This window comes from Schistocerca piceifrons, chromosome 6 (assembly GCF_021461385.2).
Source record: "Schistocerca piceifrons isolate TAMUIC-IGC-003096 chromosome 6, iqSchPice1.1, whole genome shotgun sequence".
In the NCBI taxonomy this organism is placed as follows: domain Eukaryota; kingdom Metazoa; phylum Arthropoda; class Insecta; order Orthoptera; family Acrididae; genus Schistocerca; species Schistocerca piceifrons.
The window spans coordinates 241,677,007-241,695,734 of record NC_060143.1 but is presented as its reverse complement, the minus strand read 5'-3'; the positions used below and the strand labels follow the sequence as shown (position 1 = coordinate 241,695,734).

Here is an 18,728-nt window from a genome sequence, read left to right as displayed (position 1 = left end):
TAATTTGATTCTCAGCTCTACCATCTTCCTCCTAACCTTTCCCGTCTTCAGCCCCATCTACCTAGGCTTTCCTTTCTTGCTCTTCGCTCTCCCCAAGTCCTCTGTTTCCTTATCTCATCTGCCTCCACTGTCCGTCTACCTTAATTTCCTTCACAAGTAGTAAGATTTGTAATGTAATCTCAAAACTTACACAACCACACTTGCAGTAAAAGCAGTCATCTCTGCAGTGGGGGATCGTTTCTTCGAAAACGGCACGGTTGCTTCTCGTCTCTAACTACGACCAGTCCGAGCTAGTGTTTCGTCCAGACGACCTCGGTGTCGATGAGAGGGTCTACATATACTCCATGAGCCGTATGGTGCGTGATGGAAGGTACCCTGTACCACAACTAGCCATATCCTTTCCTATTCCACTCGTAAATAGCACATACGCCTTCTTACGAACCCTGATTTCTCTTATTTTATCTTCGTGGTCCTTACGCGAAATGTACGTTGCCGGCCGTAGAATCGATCGGCAACCGGCTTCAATTGCTGGTTCTCTAAATTTTCTCAGAAGTGCTCCTAGAAAATAAGGCCTGCTCAGAAGGAGTTTAGTTTAGTTTATGCACTTAGTACACAGCACTCAGTCTTCTTCAAATAACTCCAAACACATCATGCACTTTTCAGTCCCTGCTCTTAACCCTTTATCTCCAGTAAATTCCAGTTTTTTTCCTCGCATTATAATTAGTTTTCGATGGCCACCCTTCGCGTGTTTATTTTATTTTGCAGCACCCGACTTAAGTTCAGCTTTCTTCAACTATATTTTAGTTTGTATTTTTGATGTTTTTAATATCGACTCTTCGATGACGATCTTTTTCTTTTCTAATAGTTAAAAACGCTTAAGCTCCTGCCGCGCGGTCCTTTCGTTACACATAAAATTGTTCGCAGTCATTTCCGTGCACTCTTCAGTTTATTTTCCATTTACTCTTTTCCCATTTTCCACCTTTCCAATTTGAGTGGAAGTAAGAAGAAGGAAACATAATTTAAAAACTTATATTACTTTTGGCCAACACTGAACGACAGTCGGGTAACCAGTACTGCACGACAAACACGAAGATGGATCTAGACATATTGTACGTTCTTTTAAAGAAATTATCATGAAATATTTTGTGGATGTTATTCCTCACATAATATAGATAACCGAGATATATCAGTGAAATGAATCACTTATCCTAAAAAGGAGCACCTACCCTCAAAATTATTCCCTGCGCTAGGAGCTACAGCAACACCATCAAGCACTCAGAGCGGACAAAGCACTGAAGAGATATTCGACTGCAGTGCACGGGGTTACACAAATTTGCTTCTGCTCACTGCACTCTTCCACCATTTGGGGGCGGAAAGTGAGATCACAGCAGCAGCCGGTTGGTATTGCACGACTCTCAGCTATGCACACAGAGGACTTCACTCTTACCGACCCCCTCACAATCTGACGGTGTAGACAACTCGATATGCGACCACGGAACTTAGCTTGCCCTCCGTGTACAGACCAATTGGTCCCAAAGAAGCCGCTGTTGTGGCAGGCGACGCCGCTGCACCGCGCCGCGGCCGGCGGACACGTGAGCACTGCGGAGGCGCTGCTGGAGGCGGGCGCCGACGCGGGGGCGGCGGACGCGGATGGGTGGACGCCGTTGCACGGCGCCGCCGCCGCCGGCCACTACGAGGTGGTGCGCCTGCTGCTCGACGCCTCCGGGACGGACCCGCGTGACCGCCTGGGGCGCACGCCGCTCTACCTGGCGGCGGAGGCGGGCTACTCCGCGGCGGTGCGCCTGCTGCTGGGGGCGGGCGCCGCCTCCTCCGCCGCCGACTGGCGCTGGGGGCAGACGCCGCTGCACCGCGCCGCCGACAGGGGCTGGGCCGGCGCCGCGCGAGAGCTGCTCTCCGCTAGCGACGCCGCCCCCGACGCCAAGGACGGCCGCTGGGGGCAGACGGCGCTGCACCTCGCCACCGAGGGCGGCCACCAGGCGGCGCTTCGGGCGCTGCTCTCCGCCGGCGCCGACCCCGACGCGGAAGACAGGTGAGTCTCTCCTTCCTTGATATTACTGAAATACTTGTCCGGAATTTATCTACTGTACACTACTGCTAGCAGCGGTGGTCACGGGCATGTACGGTGGCAAGAAGACAGAGCTCTGGAAGACCGTTGTGTCCGGCGTATGGCTCTGGCGCATCGTACTGCGTCTGCACCAGCAATTCGAGCAGCAGTTTGCACCACAGTGACACAATGAACTGTTACAAATCGGTTACTTGATGGACAGCTCCGTGCCTGGAGCACTATACCGTGCATTCCACTGAACGAAAACCACCACCACTAGCGCTGTCACTGGTGTCTGACGAGAACTCGTTGGGATGCGATGTGAACGTTGAGCTGTGTTGTATTTCCTGATGAGAGCCTGTCCTGCCTCGTAGCCACTGACCGCCATGTGTTGGTTAACAGCAGGCCAGATGGTCACCTGTAATCAACCTGTCTTCGGCCTAGACGCACTGCATCTACATCTGGGGTTATGATCGAGGGTGTGATTTTGTATAAAGGCAGGAGCACTCTCGCGGTTATCCCAGGCACGTTGCCTGCAAATCTGTGAGTCAGTGTGGAGATTCGATCTGCTTTGCTGGCATTCGCGAACAGAATTATAGAGTGTTTTCTGCAACAGGATAACGCTCGTCCCCATACCACCGTCTTAACACTACGTGCGCTACAAGGTGGTGTCATGTTGACTTGGCCTGCTCTATCACAAGATCAGTCTCCAATCAAACACGAGCTCAAGCATCGCCCACAACCAGTATTAACCGTCCCTGTACTTACCGGTGAAGTGCAACAGGCATGGAACTCCTTCCCACAAACTGACATTCGGCACCTGTATGGTAGAATGCACGCACGTTGTCATGCTAGCATCCAACATTTTGGCAGTTACACTTGTTATTAACGCACCAGCATTTCTGATCTGCAATGACTTATATCGCTTACATCAACCTGTGATCTAAAAATGATAATCATTTAAATATATTACCTAGACAAATATATTCACGAAATTTCATTACTCTAGATTATTTCTTGGTGCTGCAGTTTTTCCGTCAGTGTATTCAAAGAAGGCAGAGTGTTGGCAAGCGAATGTAATACACAGAGCAATATTGACTGCCGTCTTAGTGTAACAGAAGTCTTCTTTCCTTTTGGTGTTCAACCCAGAGGTTGGTTTGCAGCAGAGCGCCATTCCCCTCTTGTCTGCCTTCCTCTTCATTTCCACGTATGTGTTACAGCCAACATCATTCATGATCTGGTGCGCGTATGATATCCTTGGTCGCCGCCGCCGATTCCTTCCCTCGATAGCTCCTTCTGCTATTGATCCAATGATGTCGTTGTGTCGTAGGATGTGCCCCACAAGTTTGTTCAAAAATGTGTGAGAAATCTTATGGCACTTAACTGATAAGGTAATCAGTCCCTAAGCTTACACACTACATAACCTAAATTACCCTAAGGACAAACACACACACCCATTCCCGAGGGAGGACTCGAACCTCCGTCGGGACCATCCGCACAGTCCATGACTGCAGCGCCTCAGACCGCTCGGCTAATCCCGCGCGGCCCCACAAGTTTGTCTCTTCTTGTTTGGATGTGCCTCCACAGAGATCTAGTTTCCTGTACTCTTCTAAGAACCTCTTCATTTGTTACTTTGTCTCTTCAGCTGATCTTCATCATCCTTCTATAGCACCACATCTCCAGGGCCTCTAGCCGTCTTCTCTCTTCTCTTCCAATTGTCCAAGTTTCACATCCGCATAGGGCCACACTCCAAACGAAACCTTGTATGATACGTTTCCTTATTTTAAGACATGTTGTTGCTCGTGAGTAAATTTCTTCTCCGATTAAATGCAATTTTGTCCTTTTGTATTCCGGTCGCATTTTCTTTCCGCCTTCTTCCATCTCTTGTGATTTTTCTTCCCAGGTAAGTAAATTCCTCTATCACTTCCAGCTCCTCTCTTCCAATTCTCATTCTCAGAGGTTCATATCTTGCTCCTGTACTGCATACCATCACTTTAAGTCTTTTTCTTATTTATTCTCATTCCGTACAGATTGCATAGAATTTTTTCCATTGTTCTGATTACTTCCTCTAGATCTTCTTTTGTCTCTGTGACAATAGCAATATCACCTGCATAACGTAGCATGTCTGTCTTCTGCCAATTAATTTTGATCCCCACCTCAGTAATTTCTCGAACTTGGTTTATAGCTTCCCGGATGTAAGCGTTGAATATTAGACGAGAGAGAGCACATCCTTGCCTTACCCCTTTCCTAATATTTGGTTCTTGTTCATGGTGACAGTTGCTAATCACTGCCACCTCATTCTTATAGAAACTGAGTATCACACGGATGTCTTTGTACTTTATTCCGCTTTTCCTCAGTACTCTGAACATCTCTTGCCAGATAACGTTATAAAATGCATTTTCCATGTCTACAAAGGCATTATAAGTTGGTTTATTTTTCTGTAATTGATTTTCGATAACGAGTCTCAATGCCAGAATTGCCTCTCGGTTCCCAATCTACTTCTGAAACCAAACTGATCTTCACTCAGCATATCCTTCACCTTCTCTTCAATTCTCTTCAGAACTATTTGTATGAGAATTTTTGATGCATGTGATATTAGGCTTTGAGTTCGGTACTGTTCACATTTTGTAGCTGCTGCCCTCTCTGCTACAGGAACAATGATAAATTTCTGGAAGTCTGTCGCTATCTCTCCTGTTCGCATTTTGTAGCTGCTGCCTTCTTTGGTATACGAACAATGACACGTTTCTGGAAGTCTGTCGGTATTTCTCCTGTGTTATAGATGGATCTAATAAGTTTAAACAGCACCATTTTCATGCCGTCACCAGTATTTCTTATTAGTTCTGCAGGGATGTCCTCAATACCCGTTGCTTTGTTGTCCCATAGTTCTTTTAGAGCTCTGTCAAATTCTTCTTGCAGAATGTCATCTCCCTTTTCATCTTCGTCTGCTTGCTCTTCTCTTCCTATTACTTCCTCCGAAAGAGGTGTTCCGGCATACAACTCCTCTATGTATTCTTTCCATCTCTTCACCACGTCTTCACCAAACAGCGTTTTCCCCTCTTTATTTTCTATTGCGCCTGAGAGCGTTGTTTTACGTTTGTTAAAAAACTGATTTGCTGTTCTGTAGGCTAAATCAGTTCTACCGTTTTGCATATTTTCTTCCACTTCTACATCTACATCTACATTTATACTCCGCAAGCCACCCAACAGTGTGTGGCGGTGGTCACTTTACGAGCCATTGTCATTACCTCCCTTTCCTGTTCCAGTCGCGTATGGTTCGCGGGAAGAACGACTGCCGGAAAGCCTCCGTGAGCGCTCGAATGTCTCTAATTTTACATTCGTGATTTCCTCGGGAGGTATAAGTAGGAGGAAGCAATGTATTCGATACCTCATCCAGAAACGCACCCTCTCAAAACCTGGACAGCAAGCTACACCGCGATGCAGAGCGCCTCTCTTGCAGAGTCAGCCACTTGAGTTTGCTAAACATCTCCGTAACGCTATCACGCTTACCAGATAACCCTGTGACGAAACGCGCCGCTCTACTTTGGATCTTCTCAATCTCCTCCGTCAACCCGACCTGGTATGGATCCCACACTGATGAGCAATACTCAAGTATAGGTCGACCGAGTGTTTTGTAAGCCACCTCCTTTGTTGATGGACTACATTTTCTAAGGACTCTCCCAATGAATCTCAACCTGGTACCCGCCTTACCAACAATTAATTTTATATGATCATTCCACTTCAAATCGTTCCGCATGCATACTCCAAGATATTTTACAGAAGTAACTGCTACCAGTGTTTGTTCCGCTATCATATAATCATACAATAAAGGAGCCTTCTTTATATGTATTCGCAATACATTACATTTGTCTATGTTATGGGTCGGTTGCCACTCCCTGCACCAAGTGCCTATCTGCTGCAGGTCTTCCTGCATTTCGCTACAATTTTCTAATGCTGCAACTTCTCTGGATACTACAGCATCATCCCCGAAAAGCCGCGCGGAACTTCCGACACTATCTACTAGGTCATTTATATATATTGTGAAAAGCAGTGGTCCCGTAACACTCCCCTGTGGCATTCCAGAGGTTACTTTAACGTCTGTAGACGTCTCTCCATTGAGAACAATATGCTGTGTTCTGTTCGCTAAAAACTCTTCTATCCAGCCACACAGCTGGTCTGATATTCCGTAGGCTCTTACTTTGTTTATCAGGCGACAGTGCGGAACTGTATCGAATGCCTTCCGGAAGTCAAGGAAAATGGCATCTACCTGGGAGCCTGTATCTAATATTTTCTGGGTCTCATGAACAAATAAAACGAGTTGGATCTCATACGATCACTGTTTCCGGAATCCATGTTGATTCCTACAGAGCAGATTCTGGGTTTCCAGAAACGACATGATACGTGAGCAAAAAACATGTTCTAAAATTCAACAACAGATCGACGTCAGAGATATAGGTCTATAGTTTTGCGCATCTGCTCGACGACCCTTTTTGAAGACTGGGACTATCTGTGCTCTTTTCCAATCATTTGGAACCCTCCGTTCCTCTAGAGACTTGCGGTACACGTCTGTTAGAAGGGGGGCAAGTTCTTTCGCGTACTCTGTGTAGAATCGAATTGGTATCCCGCCAGGTCCAGTAGACTTTCCTCTGTTGAGTGATTTCGGTTGCTTTTCTGTTCCTTGGACACTTATTTCGATGTCAGCCATTTTTTTCTCTACACATTCTCTGCACATTTCTTCAAGAAAGCGTTCTTTTGCTTTCCTAGCTTCTTTATTAACTAAATTCCTTAGTCTTCTGTAACAGAAGTCGTCTGTAACAGAAGTATTAGGAGAAAAATATTAATAAGAAGAAGGCTTCCATTCTACATCTACATCTACATCTACATCTACATGATTTCTCTGCAATTCACATTTAAGTGCTTGTTAGAGGGTTCATTGAACCACAATCATTCCACTCCCGAACAGCGCGCGGGAAAAACGAACACCCAAACCTTTCCGCTCGTGCGCTGATTTCTCTTATTTTATTTTGATGATCATTCCTACCTGTGTAGGTTGGGCTCAGCAAAATATTTTCGGATTCGGAAGAGAAAGTTGGTGGCTGAAATTACGTAAATAGATCTCTCCGCGACGAAAAACGCCTTTGCTTTAATGACTTCCATCCCAACTCGCGTATCACATCTGCCACACTCTCTCCCCTATTACGTGATAATACAAAACGAGTTGCCCTTTTTTGCACCCTTTCAATGTCCTCCGTCAATCCCACCTGGTAAGGATCCCACACCGCGCAGCAATATTCTAACAGAGGACGAACGAGTGTAGTGTAAGCTCTCTCTTTAGTAGACTTGTTGCATCTTCTAAGTGTCCTGCCAATGAAACGCAACCTTTGGCTCGCCTTCCCCACAATATTATCTATGTGGTGTTTCCAACTGAAGTTGTTCGTAATTTTAACACCCAGGTGCTTAGTTGAATTGACAGCCTTGAGAACTGTACTATCTATCGAGTAATCAAATTCCAACGGATTTCTTTTGGAACTCATGTGGATCACCTCACACTTTTCGTTATTTAGCGTCAACTGCCACCTGCCACACCATACAGCAATCTTTTCTAAATCGCTTTGCAACTGATACTGGTCTTCGGATGACCTTACTAGACTGTAAATTACAGCATCATCTGCGAACATCCTAAGAGAACTGCTCAGATTGTCACCCCGGTCATTTATATACATCAGGAACAGCAGTGGTCCCAGGATGCTTCCCTGGGGAACACTTGATATCACTTCAGTTTTACTCGATGATTTGCCGTCTATTACTACGAACTGCGACCTTACTGACAGGAAATCACGAATCCAGTCGCACAACTGAGACGGTACCCCATAGGCCCGCAGCTTGATTAGAAGTCGCTTGTGAGGAACGGTGTCAAAAGCTTTCCGGAAATCTAGAAATACGGAATCAACTAGAGATCCCCTGTCGATAGCGGCCATTACTTCGTGCGAATAAAGAGCTAATTGCGTTGCACAAGAACGATGCTTTCTGAAACCATGCTGATTACGTACCAATAGATCGTTCCCTTCGAGGTGATTCATAAAGTTTGAGTACAGTATATGCTCGAAAACCTTACTGCAGATCGACGTCAATGATATAGGTCTGTAGTTCGATGGATTATTCCTAAGACACTCATGCTAGCAGCTGTTCGTGTTTCGAATTCAGGAATATTCCATTCGTCTTCCCTGGTGAAGGAATTTTGGAAAACTGCGTACAATAACTCCGCTTTAGCGGCACAGTCGTCGGTAACAGTACCATCGGCACTGCACAGCGAAAGTATTGACTGCGTCTTGCCGCTTGTGTACTTGACATACGAGCAGTAGCGATGGTGGCCATGATGCGCAGGTTCGGCATGACGAGTCTGCACCGCGCGGCCGAATGGGACCAGGCTGAGGTGGCCCGCCTGCTGCTTGGGGCCGGCGGGTCCGTGGACCGGCGGGAGCCGCTGTTCCAGAGGACGCCGCTGCACGTGGCGGCCGCAGAGGGACACGTGGCCGTCGCCCGCGTGCTCGTCGACGCCGGGGCAGGTGAGCTGTGTGCTCTGCGGCTCAGCTTATCTCAGGATACTGCGGCTCCAGGGCGATTATCACGCATATCTTAGGTGACCACACCCATCATCCACCTCGATGTTGCAATGAACCGTTGTGCAAGTGCTGGCCTCACCCGCCCAACACCAATCTCTTAATGTGCGCTAACAGCGCCGGTGATTCTACCATGAACCCTGCATTTCGCTGTGAGATGCATGGCGGAAGGGAGTTTCTACGGTGCAACACATTAAGGTTTGGAAGAAGAACACACGAGCGATACCTAGTTGCAGTATGATTTTCTTTGTTCGTGGCTGACTAATTTCCATTGCGTATGGTAGCAATGGCTCGGCCTGTCAAGCTAGTATGATATAATTACGTTTGCTAGAAGGGAAAAACTGGTAGAAACCGACCTCGGGGAAGATCAGTTTGGATTCCGTAGAAATGTTGGAACACGTGAGGCAACACTGACCCTACGGCTTATCTTAGAAGCTAGATTAAGAAAAGGCAAGCCTACGTTTCTAGCATTTGTAGACTTAGAGAAAGCTTTTGACAATGGTGACTGGAATACTCTCTTTCAATTTCTGAAGGTGGCAGGGGTAAAATACAGGGAGCGAAAGGCTATTTACAATTTGTACAGAAACCAGATGGCAGTTATAAGAGTCGAGGGGCGTGAAAGGGAAGCAGTGGTTGGGAAGGGAGAGAGACAGGGTTGTAGCCTCTCGCCGATGTTATTCAATCTGTATATTGAGCAAGCAGTAAAGGAAACAAAAGAAAAATACAGAGTAGGTATTAAAATCCATGGAAAAGAAATAAAAACTTAGAGGTTCGCCGATGACATTGTAATTCTGTCAGAGACAGCAAAGGACTTGGAAGAGCAGTTGAACGGAATCGACAGTGTCTTGAAAGGAGGATGTAAGATGAACATCAACAAAAGCAAAACGAGGATAATGGAATGTAGTCGAATTAAGTCGGGTGACGCTGAGGGAATTAGATTAGGAAATGAGACACTTAAAGTAGTAAAGGAGTTTTGCTATTTGGGGAGAAAAATAAATGATGATGGTCGAAGTAGAGAGGATATAAAATGTAGACTGGCAATCGCAAGGAATGCGTTTCTGAACAAGAGAAATTTGTGAACATCGAGTATAGATTTAAGTGTCAGAAAGTTGTTTCTGAAAGTATTTGTATGGAGTGTAGCCATGTATGGAAGTGAAACATGGACGATAAATAGCTTGGACAAGAAGAGAATAGAAGCTTTCAAAATGTGGTGCTACAGAAGAATGCTGAGGATTTGATGGTTGGTTGGTTGTTTGGGGAAGGAGACCAGACAGCGTGGTCATCGGTCTCATCGGATTAGGGAAGGATGGGGAAGGAAGTCGGCCGTGCCCTTTCAGAGGAACCATCCCGGCATTTGCCTGGAGTGATTTAGGGAAATCACGGAAAACCTAAATCAGGATGGCCGGACGCGGGATTGAACCGTCGTCCTCCCAAATGCGAGTCCAGTGTCTAACCACTGCGCCACCTCGCTCGGTGGGATTTGATGGGTAGATCACACAACTAATGAGGAGGTACTGAATAAAATTGGGGAGAAGAGGAGTTTGTGGCACAACTTGACTAGAAGAAGGGACCGGTTGGTAGCACATGTTCTGAGGCATCAAGGGATCACCAATTTACTATTGGAGGGCAGCGTGGAGGGTAAAAATCGTAGAGGGAGACCAAGAGATGAATATACTAAACAGGTTCTGAAGGATGTAGGTTGCAGTACGTACCGGGAGATGAAGCAGCTTGCACAGGATAGAGTAGCATGGAGAGCTGCATCAAACCAGTCACTGGACTGAAGACCACAACAACAACAACAGAAGATGACAATATTATTGAAATTAGTCATTGAACAACTATAGCAACATTGCAACTTAGAGACGGCCATGTCTTCTTTATTCATACACTTAGCCGCTGTGGAATATCACATACACAAAATACAGTGAGCTACCTCCGCATTTTATTCAAGGCCAGAGCGAGGTAGTAGAGACTGCTCCTACACCTCTGTTCAGAATCTTATTTCCCGAATGTCATCAACGCAACTACATGATCTTCGATACTTAGTGAGCTGGACAGCATCCGTAGTTTCTACCCTGAAAGAGGTGCCCTGTAGTCTGCAGGTTTTAGTGGCTCTCGAGGAGTACCTACGACTTGAGATCTTATCACATTTTTATCACTCTCTTTTACTACACAAAGAATACTTTGATCATTCGCACTGCCTTTTTTCTGTACAGTCGATTTCTGCTTTTAGGCTTTCCTCATAGGGGTACCATACGCTCCCTGGTTAAAAGTATATGGACATCCCTTCTTCATACGGAACTGACCACTGCAACTCATGAAAGGCGGACCTGCCAGAATGAAAAGCAGTGGGGAGTGTCGTGTTCTCAGTAGAGCAGCGGTAACAGCTAAAATGTTCGTTCAGGCGAGCTCAGTCACTTCCAGTGTGGACTAGTTACTTGATATCCATGAGGGATATTTCAGTCCTTCTAAAACTGCCCACGTCGACTGTTGGTGATGTGATTATGAAGCGGAAACGGGAAAGAACAACCAAAAGTAAACCAAAATCAGGCAGACGTCATGTGCGAACGGACACAGACGGAACATTACGGAGGGTGGTAGTGAAAGATCGCATGAAATCAGCAGATGGAATCTCTCGTTATTTGCAAAGCGGTACCAGCAGTTCCCGTAACACAATAATTGTGCGCAGGGAGTTAAAAGGAATGCGGGACCATTGTCTGTCTGCTCCTTATAAGGCACACAGGTGTCTGATTAATGCTAATCGATGCTTGAGGCGGTGTACAGTGACAAACCGATGCAAGGGCTCACCTGCGATAATGTGCAGCTCCATCAGCGAAGTACGGAGGTGGTAGTAGAGTATTGGAGGCTACTTTCATCGTTTGTGTGTGGTCTCCCTACCGCGCTTAAGAAAAAGCTAAATGCCGAAAGAGAGGGACACGTCTGAAAGCTTCCTGTTCTGAGAAAAGAAGAACAGTCCTGTATTATCCTGTATTTTCAGGACAACAGAACTTGAGAAAGTGCATTCGTCGACTGCTGCAATAAAATATTTTGGTATTTCTTTAAATGGTCTGGTCTGAGACCTCAGCCTAATGGAAAACTTGTGGGATGTTTCAGAAGGTCGATTGAACTCGTTGTCTCGGGATTGCCGGCAGAGTAGCTCAGCGTGTTCGGTTAGAGGCCTGGCTGCCCTGTGTAGTTAAAAAAAAAAAAAAAAAACCTGAGTAAACGAATGAACGGTGAACTTAAACGGGTCTCCAATGAAGTCGTCCAAACGAAATGCAACGAACAATCACGAAGAAAATAAGAAATAAAGGCTCTTTGATTAGTATTCAAAACGTCTTGGATTGCGGGTTCGAACACCGCTGCCACTTACATTTTGAGTAAAAGTCACCAGCAATGGCGGCCGAAGACGTTCGGCATAAGCAGCGGCCTTCTTTCAGCCAACGGCTTTGTCAAACAAGGCGGAGGTGTGGACAGAAGTTCAGGGCACTCTCTTGACCTTGGGGTGGGAAACGGCCTCTACAAGGCGGGAGAATCAGCAATGATCAACGACAAGAGGAAATGGAAACCAATGCATTAAAGATGTGTAATGTTCATCCACAGGAAATGTGGCCTGTAACTGAAATAGTTACGATGATCCCTCCGATGGCAAAAGATTCCGCTCTAATCCCCATTTAGATCTGCGGGAGGGGACTGCCATGGGCGATGTCACCATGAGAAACAGACTGAATAACCAGTTACAGGATAACGTTCCCGAGTCGGGGCGTGGAATATCGTATGCTTGAACGTGGTGGGGAAGCTACAAAATCTGAAAGGAAAATGAAAAGACTCAGTCCAAATATAGTGGAAGTCAGTGAGGTGAAATGGAAGAAACCCAAGGACTTGCGTCGAATGAGTACAGGGTAATCCCAGCATCAGCAGAAAATGGTATAACGAGAGTAGGATTCCTTGTTGTTGTTGTTGTGGTCTTCAGTCCTGAGACTGGTTTGATGCAGCTCTCCATGCTACTCTATCCTGTGCAAGCTTTTTCATCTCCCAGTACCTACTGCAACCTACATCCTTCTGAATCTGCTTTGTGTATTCATCTCTTGGTCTCCCTCTACGATTTTTCCCCTTAACGCTGCCCTCCAATACTAAATTGGTGATCCCTTGATGCCTCAGAACATGTCCTACCAACCGATCCCTTCTTCTGGTCAAGTTGTGCCACAAACTTCTCTTCTCCCCAATCCTATTCAATACTTCCTCATTCGTTATGTGATCTACCCATCTAATCTTCTGCATTCTTCTGTAGCACCACATTTCGAAAGCTTCTATTCTCTTCTTGTCCAAACTATTTATCGTCCATGTTTCACTTCCATACATGGCTACACTCCATACGAATACTTTCAGAAATGACTTCCTGACACTTAAATCAATACTGGATGTTAACAAATTTCTCTTCTTCAGAAACGCTTTCCTTGCCATTGCCAGCCTACATTTTATATCCTCTCTACTTCGACCATCATCAGTTATTTTGCTCCCCAAATAGCAAAACTCCTTTACTACTTTAAGTGCCTCATTTCCTAATCTAATTCCCTCAGCATCACCCGACTTAATTAGACTACATTCCATTATCCTTGTTTTGCTTTTGTTGATGTTCATCTTATATCCTCCTTTCAAGACACTGTCCATTCCATTCAACTGCTCTTCCAAGTCCTTTGCTGTCTCTGACAGAATTACAATGTCATCGGCGAACCTCAAAGTTTTTATTTCTTCTCCATGAATTTCTCCTGATAACGACATCCTCTTGAGTAGTCCCCGCCCGGAGATCCGAATGGGGGACTATTTTACCTCCGGAATATTTTACCCAAGAGGACGCCATCATCATGTAATCATACAGTAAAGCTGCATGCCCTCGGGAAAAATTACGGCTGTAGTTTCCCCTTGCTTTCAGCCGTTCGCAGTACCAGCACAGCAAGGCCGTTTTGGTTATTGTTACAAGGCCAGATCAGTCAATCATCCAGACTGTTGCCCTTGCAACTACTGAAAAGGCTGCTGCCCCTCTTCAGGAACCACACGTTTGTCTGGCCTCTCAACAGATACCCCTCCGTTGTGGTTGCACCTACGGTACGGCTATCTGTATCGCTGAGGCACGCAAGCCTCCCCACCAACGGCAAGGTCCATGGTTCATGGGGGGGATTCCTTATGAATAAGAAAATAGGTCATGGAGTCAGTTACTGTGAGCTGTTCAGGGATAGGGCTGTTCTTATCAGAATCGACAGCAGACTGACACCGACAATAGTAGTTGAGGTATACACGTCACAAGCCAAAGATGAAGAGACAGACAAAGTGTATGACAATATTCAACGAGTAATTCAGAACGTAAAATGGGATGAAAAAGTCATGAGGAATTGGAATTAAGATGTAGGGGAAGGAGTGGAAGAAAGGATCACTGGAGAATGTGGGCTTGATGCTAGGAATGAGAGAAGAGAAAGACTAATTGAAATCTATAATGTATTTCAGCTAGTAACAGCGATTACTCTGTACAAGAATCACGAGAGCAGGAGGTATACTTGAAAAGGGCCGGGAGATACGATCATGGTCAGACAGAGATTCCGTAATCAGATACTGGAAAGGAAGACGTACCCAGGAGCAGATATAGACTCAGATCACAATTTAGTAGTGATGAAGTTCTTTTCAGCAAGTTTAAGAAACTAGTCAGGAAGAATCAATGCGCAAAGAAGTGGAATACGGAAGCGTTAAGGAATGAAGAGATCAGTTTTAAGTGCTCTGAAGCTATAGAAATTCCGATGAGGAATAGTTCAGTCGGCATATCAGATGAAGGTTAATGGTGATCCTTAAAGAGGTCAGTTACTGTACTTGGAGAGAAAATCATAGCTACAAAGAAGATAAATACGAAGAAACCATGGGTAACAGGAGAAATACGTCAGGTGATCGATTAAAGAAGGAAGTACAAAAACGTTAATGGAAATGCGGGCAAACAGAAATACAAGTCACTTAGGAATGAAATAAATAGGTAGTGCAGAGATGTTAATGCGAAATGGCTGCCGGAAAAATGTGAAGGAATCGATAAAGAAATGATTATCAGATGAATTGACTTAGGACATGGAAATGTCAAACCGCCATTGGCGCAATGAACGACCATAAAATGTGATTTGTCAACTCGTTAACAGAGGGACTTGGAATAGAGCTATCTGGAGATATTAGAATATGTGCTACTCCCTTCTGAATGTCAATGTGGCAAGAATGATGCAATCAGGATATTGTCAGAAGCTAGAAGAAGTGGAAAGAAAATGGGAGAGATAATTTACGACCACGGTCCGTGAGGAATATTTTGGACGCCTATTCGTGTGACATATTCGTGAATGTATTTGGTAATCTTAATACCACTCGCTGAAAACACGTTGCCTCTTCTACAAGATATATTCTTAGTGCAATGTGACAGGTGCCACATGACTGTGTATTTGTGTCCTGTGTAGTTTCCACTTGTGACTGGCACGAGACACCGAAATTTGTTCAGATAACGATAATAGATGAGGCAACTGAGTGCTGTGGCCGGTATCTCACTGTGCAAATACGCTCCCGTTCTGTTGATCTCCTGGTCCCCCGTTCACATTCATAGCGTATTACCTTCAAACGAAGGACACATAATGCACATTAACTCTACAGAAAACCTAAAGAATTCGCTAATTTTGCATCACATGCATTTTTATTGTTACGTTCAGACTATGACACTGATGTTGAATACAGATGGAGGTTGTAGGTTATTAGTATCAGTATTATATTTTCTTAAAGATTTCACTTTATCATATAGTAAACCTTCTCGGATTTTTGCTGCTCTCTTTGTTTATTGATACTTGTCGCTTTTTGTTGGCTGTAGAATATTCTTTATTGTATTTTATCGTACTCTCCCGTTGCAATTTAACCTAAATTTTGTCAATCAAACTTTTTTTTATTTTGCTGTGTTGCTTGTATGGATATGGTAAATGAACGATAAATACTACAAAAAGGAAGAGAACAGAAGCTTTTGAAACAGGATACTGGAGAAGTACGTTGAAGGTTGAGTGGGTAGATCGAGTATCTAATAAGAGGTTCTGTATGGAAGTGACGAGGGAAGAGCTTGATCGCACAACTTAGTTAAAAACTGGAAAGTATTATAGGTAATCTCCTGAGGGATGAAAAAATACTAAATCTGGGAATGGAAGGAAGTGATGAGTACGAAAAATGTGGAGGTAAACCAAGACTTCATTACAGTTAGCAGGTTCAATTGAGTGGGGGATGCTGTAGTTATAAAGAGGTGGCAAAACATTACAGAGTTCATTTGCATGCTGAGCTTGTAATGGTACTTGAATTACGTAACCATTACGGCATCTCAACTCAACCTCTCGATACCAGCAATATTCTACTGCGTTTCTCTAAAGTAGTTGACATATTTCTGAGACAACATTCAGATTTTATTTCATTAGTGTAGAGGTTCTTTGATACATCGATATGTTTATGTTGCAATGATATTATTCTTATGCGTATTCTTTCTTTTGTCACTATGATCTTTGACGTACTTGTAACTCTTGATTTTTGGGCGCTTAAGCGATTATTAGTTAGTTAGAGTTGTTAGAGAGTCGGACCTTGAGAAAATCAAGTCTTGGACGTCATGTTGAAAAGACGTAAATTGCAGTCAGCTTATAAAACGTGAACTTTAACAGCGAGGAAGATGTTTTCAAGTATGTTTTGTATTGTGAAGTGATGTTTTGTGTGTTACATGATATTGCAACGAAAGCAGTAAAAAGCAAGTGTAACTTACATTCGGAGTGCTGATTACTTTTTTACAACACCATTGTGCTAACTTTCAAAGGTTCAGTCTTCAAGAATGGTTTGTGAAACACATCTATAAAACTTTTGAATATCGCATAATAAAACCTAGGCCTCTTTGCATCCGAGCTTGGAATCATCACCACCTAGATTTTCGACGATTGAGCCATGATTTTACAACGAGACCAGCGTGGGAAACACGAAAAGATGAGTGCCTAGTTTATTCATTATTACGTGAAATGACTTTATTAACTGTGCTCTAAAGACACCTGCCACATAATAACTTTGTTGTTGCCCGAAAATGCAATATTTAGCAGCGTGAGCAACACCACAATCATTATTAAAATTTTGACCTCTGTTGTGGTGGGTTTGTTAGAAGCTGCACCAGTCGGTCCTTGAACCGATGTCTACGACGACCAAAATTGCCAGCATCATCTTGAACCGTTAAGTTGGGAATCATCTCCTCAAGATTCAGCTACTAAATTGGGCTGTTTGTTGACCTATACGGAAGCCCATCAATGAATAGTGGACTTGTTAATGGAAAGAAGTGGTTGGGCTCAATTGGCTCTGAGCATTATGGGACTTAACATCTGAGGTCATCAGTCCCCTCGAACTTAGGACTACTTAAACCTAACTAACCTAAGGACATCAAGCACATCCATGCCCGAGGCAGGATTCGAACCTGCTACCGTAGCGGTCGCGCGGTTCCAGACTGAAGCCCCTAGAAGCGCTCGGCCACAACGGCCGGCTAGAAAGAAGTGGTGTGAGTTAAACTGTAAGGGGAGTCCAAGGTCTGAGCTCAATAATCAGGTTCAAATTGATGTAGTAGGGAGCTGTAGTTACGCAAAATGAAATATCCTGTACATGGTTCACTGGAATGCGGAGCTGCATCAAAACAAGCCTCGATGTGATGGCTACTACTAAAACAAGAACTCTCTGCTTAATTTTGACCCTAATGGTTTGAGTACCGTTGTTTGGCTACTGAAGTGGGTTCTCATTTCTTTTCGTTGACAGACGTGGAGGCGCGCGACAGCGACGGCCGCACCGCCCTGCAGGTGGCGGCGGCGAGCGGCTGTTCCGGCGTCGTGGCGCTGCTGTCGCCGGCAGCCGCCGGCCTGCCACAGGAGGAACCGGCGGCGCACGGCTGCGGCGACTTGCTGCTCGACGGCCCGGCCAAGGCTGCGCCGCAGCTGCTCGCCTGATGACGTCACACGGCAGAGAGCAGCGTCTCGGCGGCAGTGAACTGCCTGCCGCGCGTGATGTCACCGCGGCCAGGTTTTGCGTCACGAGGGTGCGGCCAGAGGCAACTTGCCCAACAGCTGGCCTCAATCCCAGGACGGTGTTTACTCCAGAACGTGTGCGAGTGTGTTCTTTAAACGGTCCGTTGAGTAGTGGAAAATCTGTCCTGTTATAAACATCACATGCAAGCAACAATACAGTAGGTTTTTTTTGAAAATGATAACTTGTTTCGTTGAATTATTGAACATCCTTGGATAATAGAGGCTGCAGAGAAACCAGTCCGTTCATTTGCTATACAGAGCATGCCTCAGACCCTAAGCGCGACGTTAGACTATAGCGACATTTCAACGGCGCAGTGGCCGCAGATCACTGCGCGTGACGTTATATGATGTTTTCTAAGTGCTGTAAGGACTACGTGTTCGTTGCATCTTTAACACAAAAACTGAAAACGGGTCTGCAACAATCTAACTTACAAACAATCACAGAATACAGTTTTAAGAATGCTTTGTAGTCACATAGAGATGTTGTGGATGGTACTACAAATATTGATCAAGCTCCTCAATCATATACTATGCACAATCAACGCTAGTATTGCTTCATGTGAACTGAATAATTTGTATTAGTGGTTAATGCAAGAAACATGTATATGTGAATAAATTTCATTACCAGTTATTATAATTTATTTAAGCCATGTAAGAATGAAAATCTGCTACCCAGTTACTACAGACCTTTCTAAAAAATAATGCTGTGTGTTCGAACCCAGGCCTTAACTTTTTGGCACTGTTTTTGTTGGTTGAACGTTCAGGCACGGCTCACGGCCTCTCCTCTCGGCTTTAGTTCTGTAACCATACGTCTTCCATTTTACAAAACTTTATAGAAACTCTGCTATATGCTCTGTTGGAGTAATACTTCTGGGAGATATGATAGCGTGAAGAAACTGGATTATCCATAACCTGGACAGATGTTTCCATAATGAATCTGTCATCCTAAAGTGCAAT

At 44.9% G+C, this 18,728-nt stretch overlaps 1 protein-coding gene across 1 annotated transcript in view; it reads left to right on the top strand.

The window, feature by feature from the left end:
* LOC124803252 (ankyrin repeat domain-containing protein 65-like) overlaps positions 1 to 18,412 on the top strand; it is a 53,964-nt gene extending 35,552 nt beyond the window's left edge. Inside the window, exons 5-7 of the mRNA XM_047264434.1 lie at positions 1,557 to 2,050; positions 8,447 to 8,628; positions 17,506 to 18,412. Coding sequence (XP_047120390.1) covers positions 1,557 to 2,050; positions 8,447 to 8,628; positions 17,506 to 17,693 — 864 coding nt within the window. The 3' untranslated portion in view covers positions 17,694 to 18,412. The remainder of the gene's footprint in view (positions 1 to 1,556; positions 2,051 to 8,446; positions 8,629 to 17,505) is intronic.
* Positions 18,413 to 18,728: the final 316 nt, after the last annotated feature.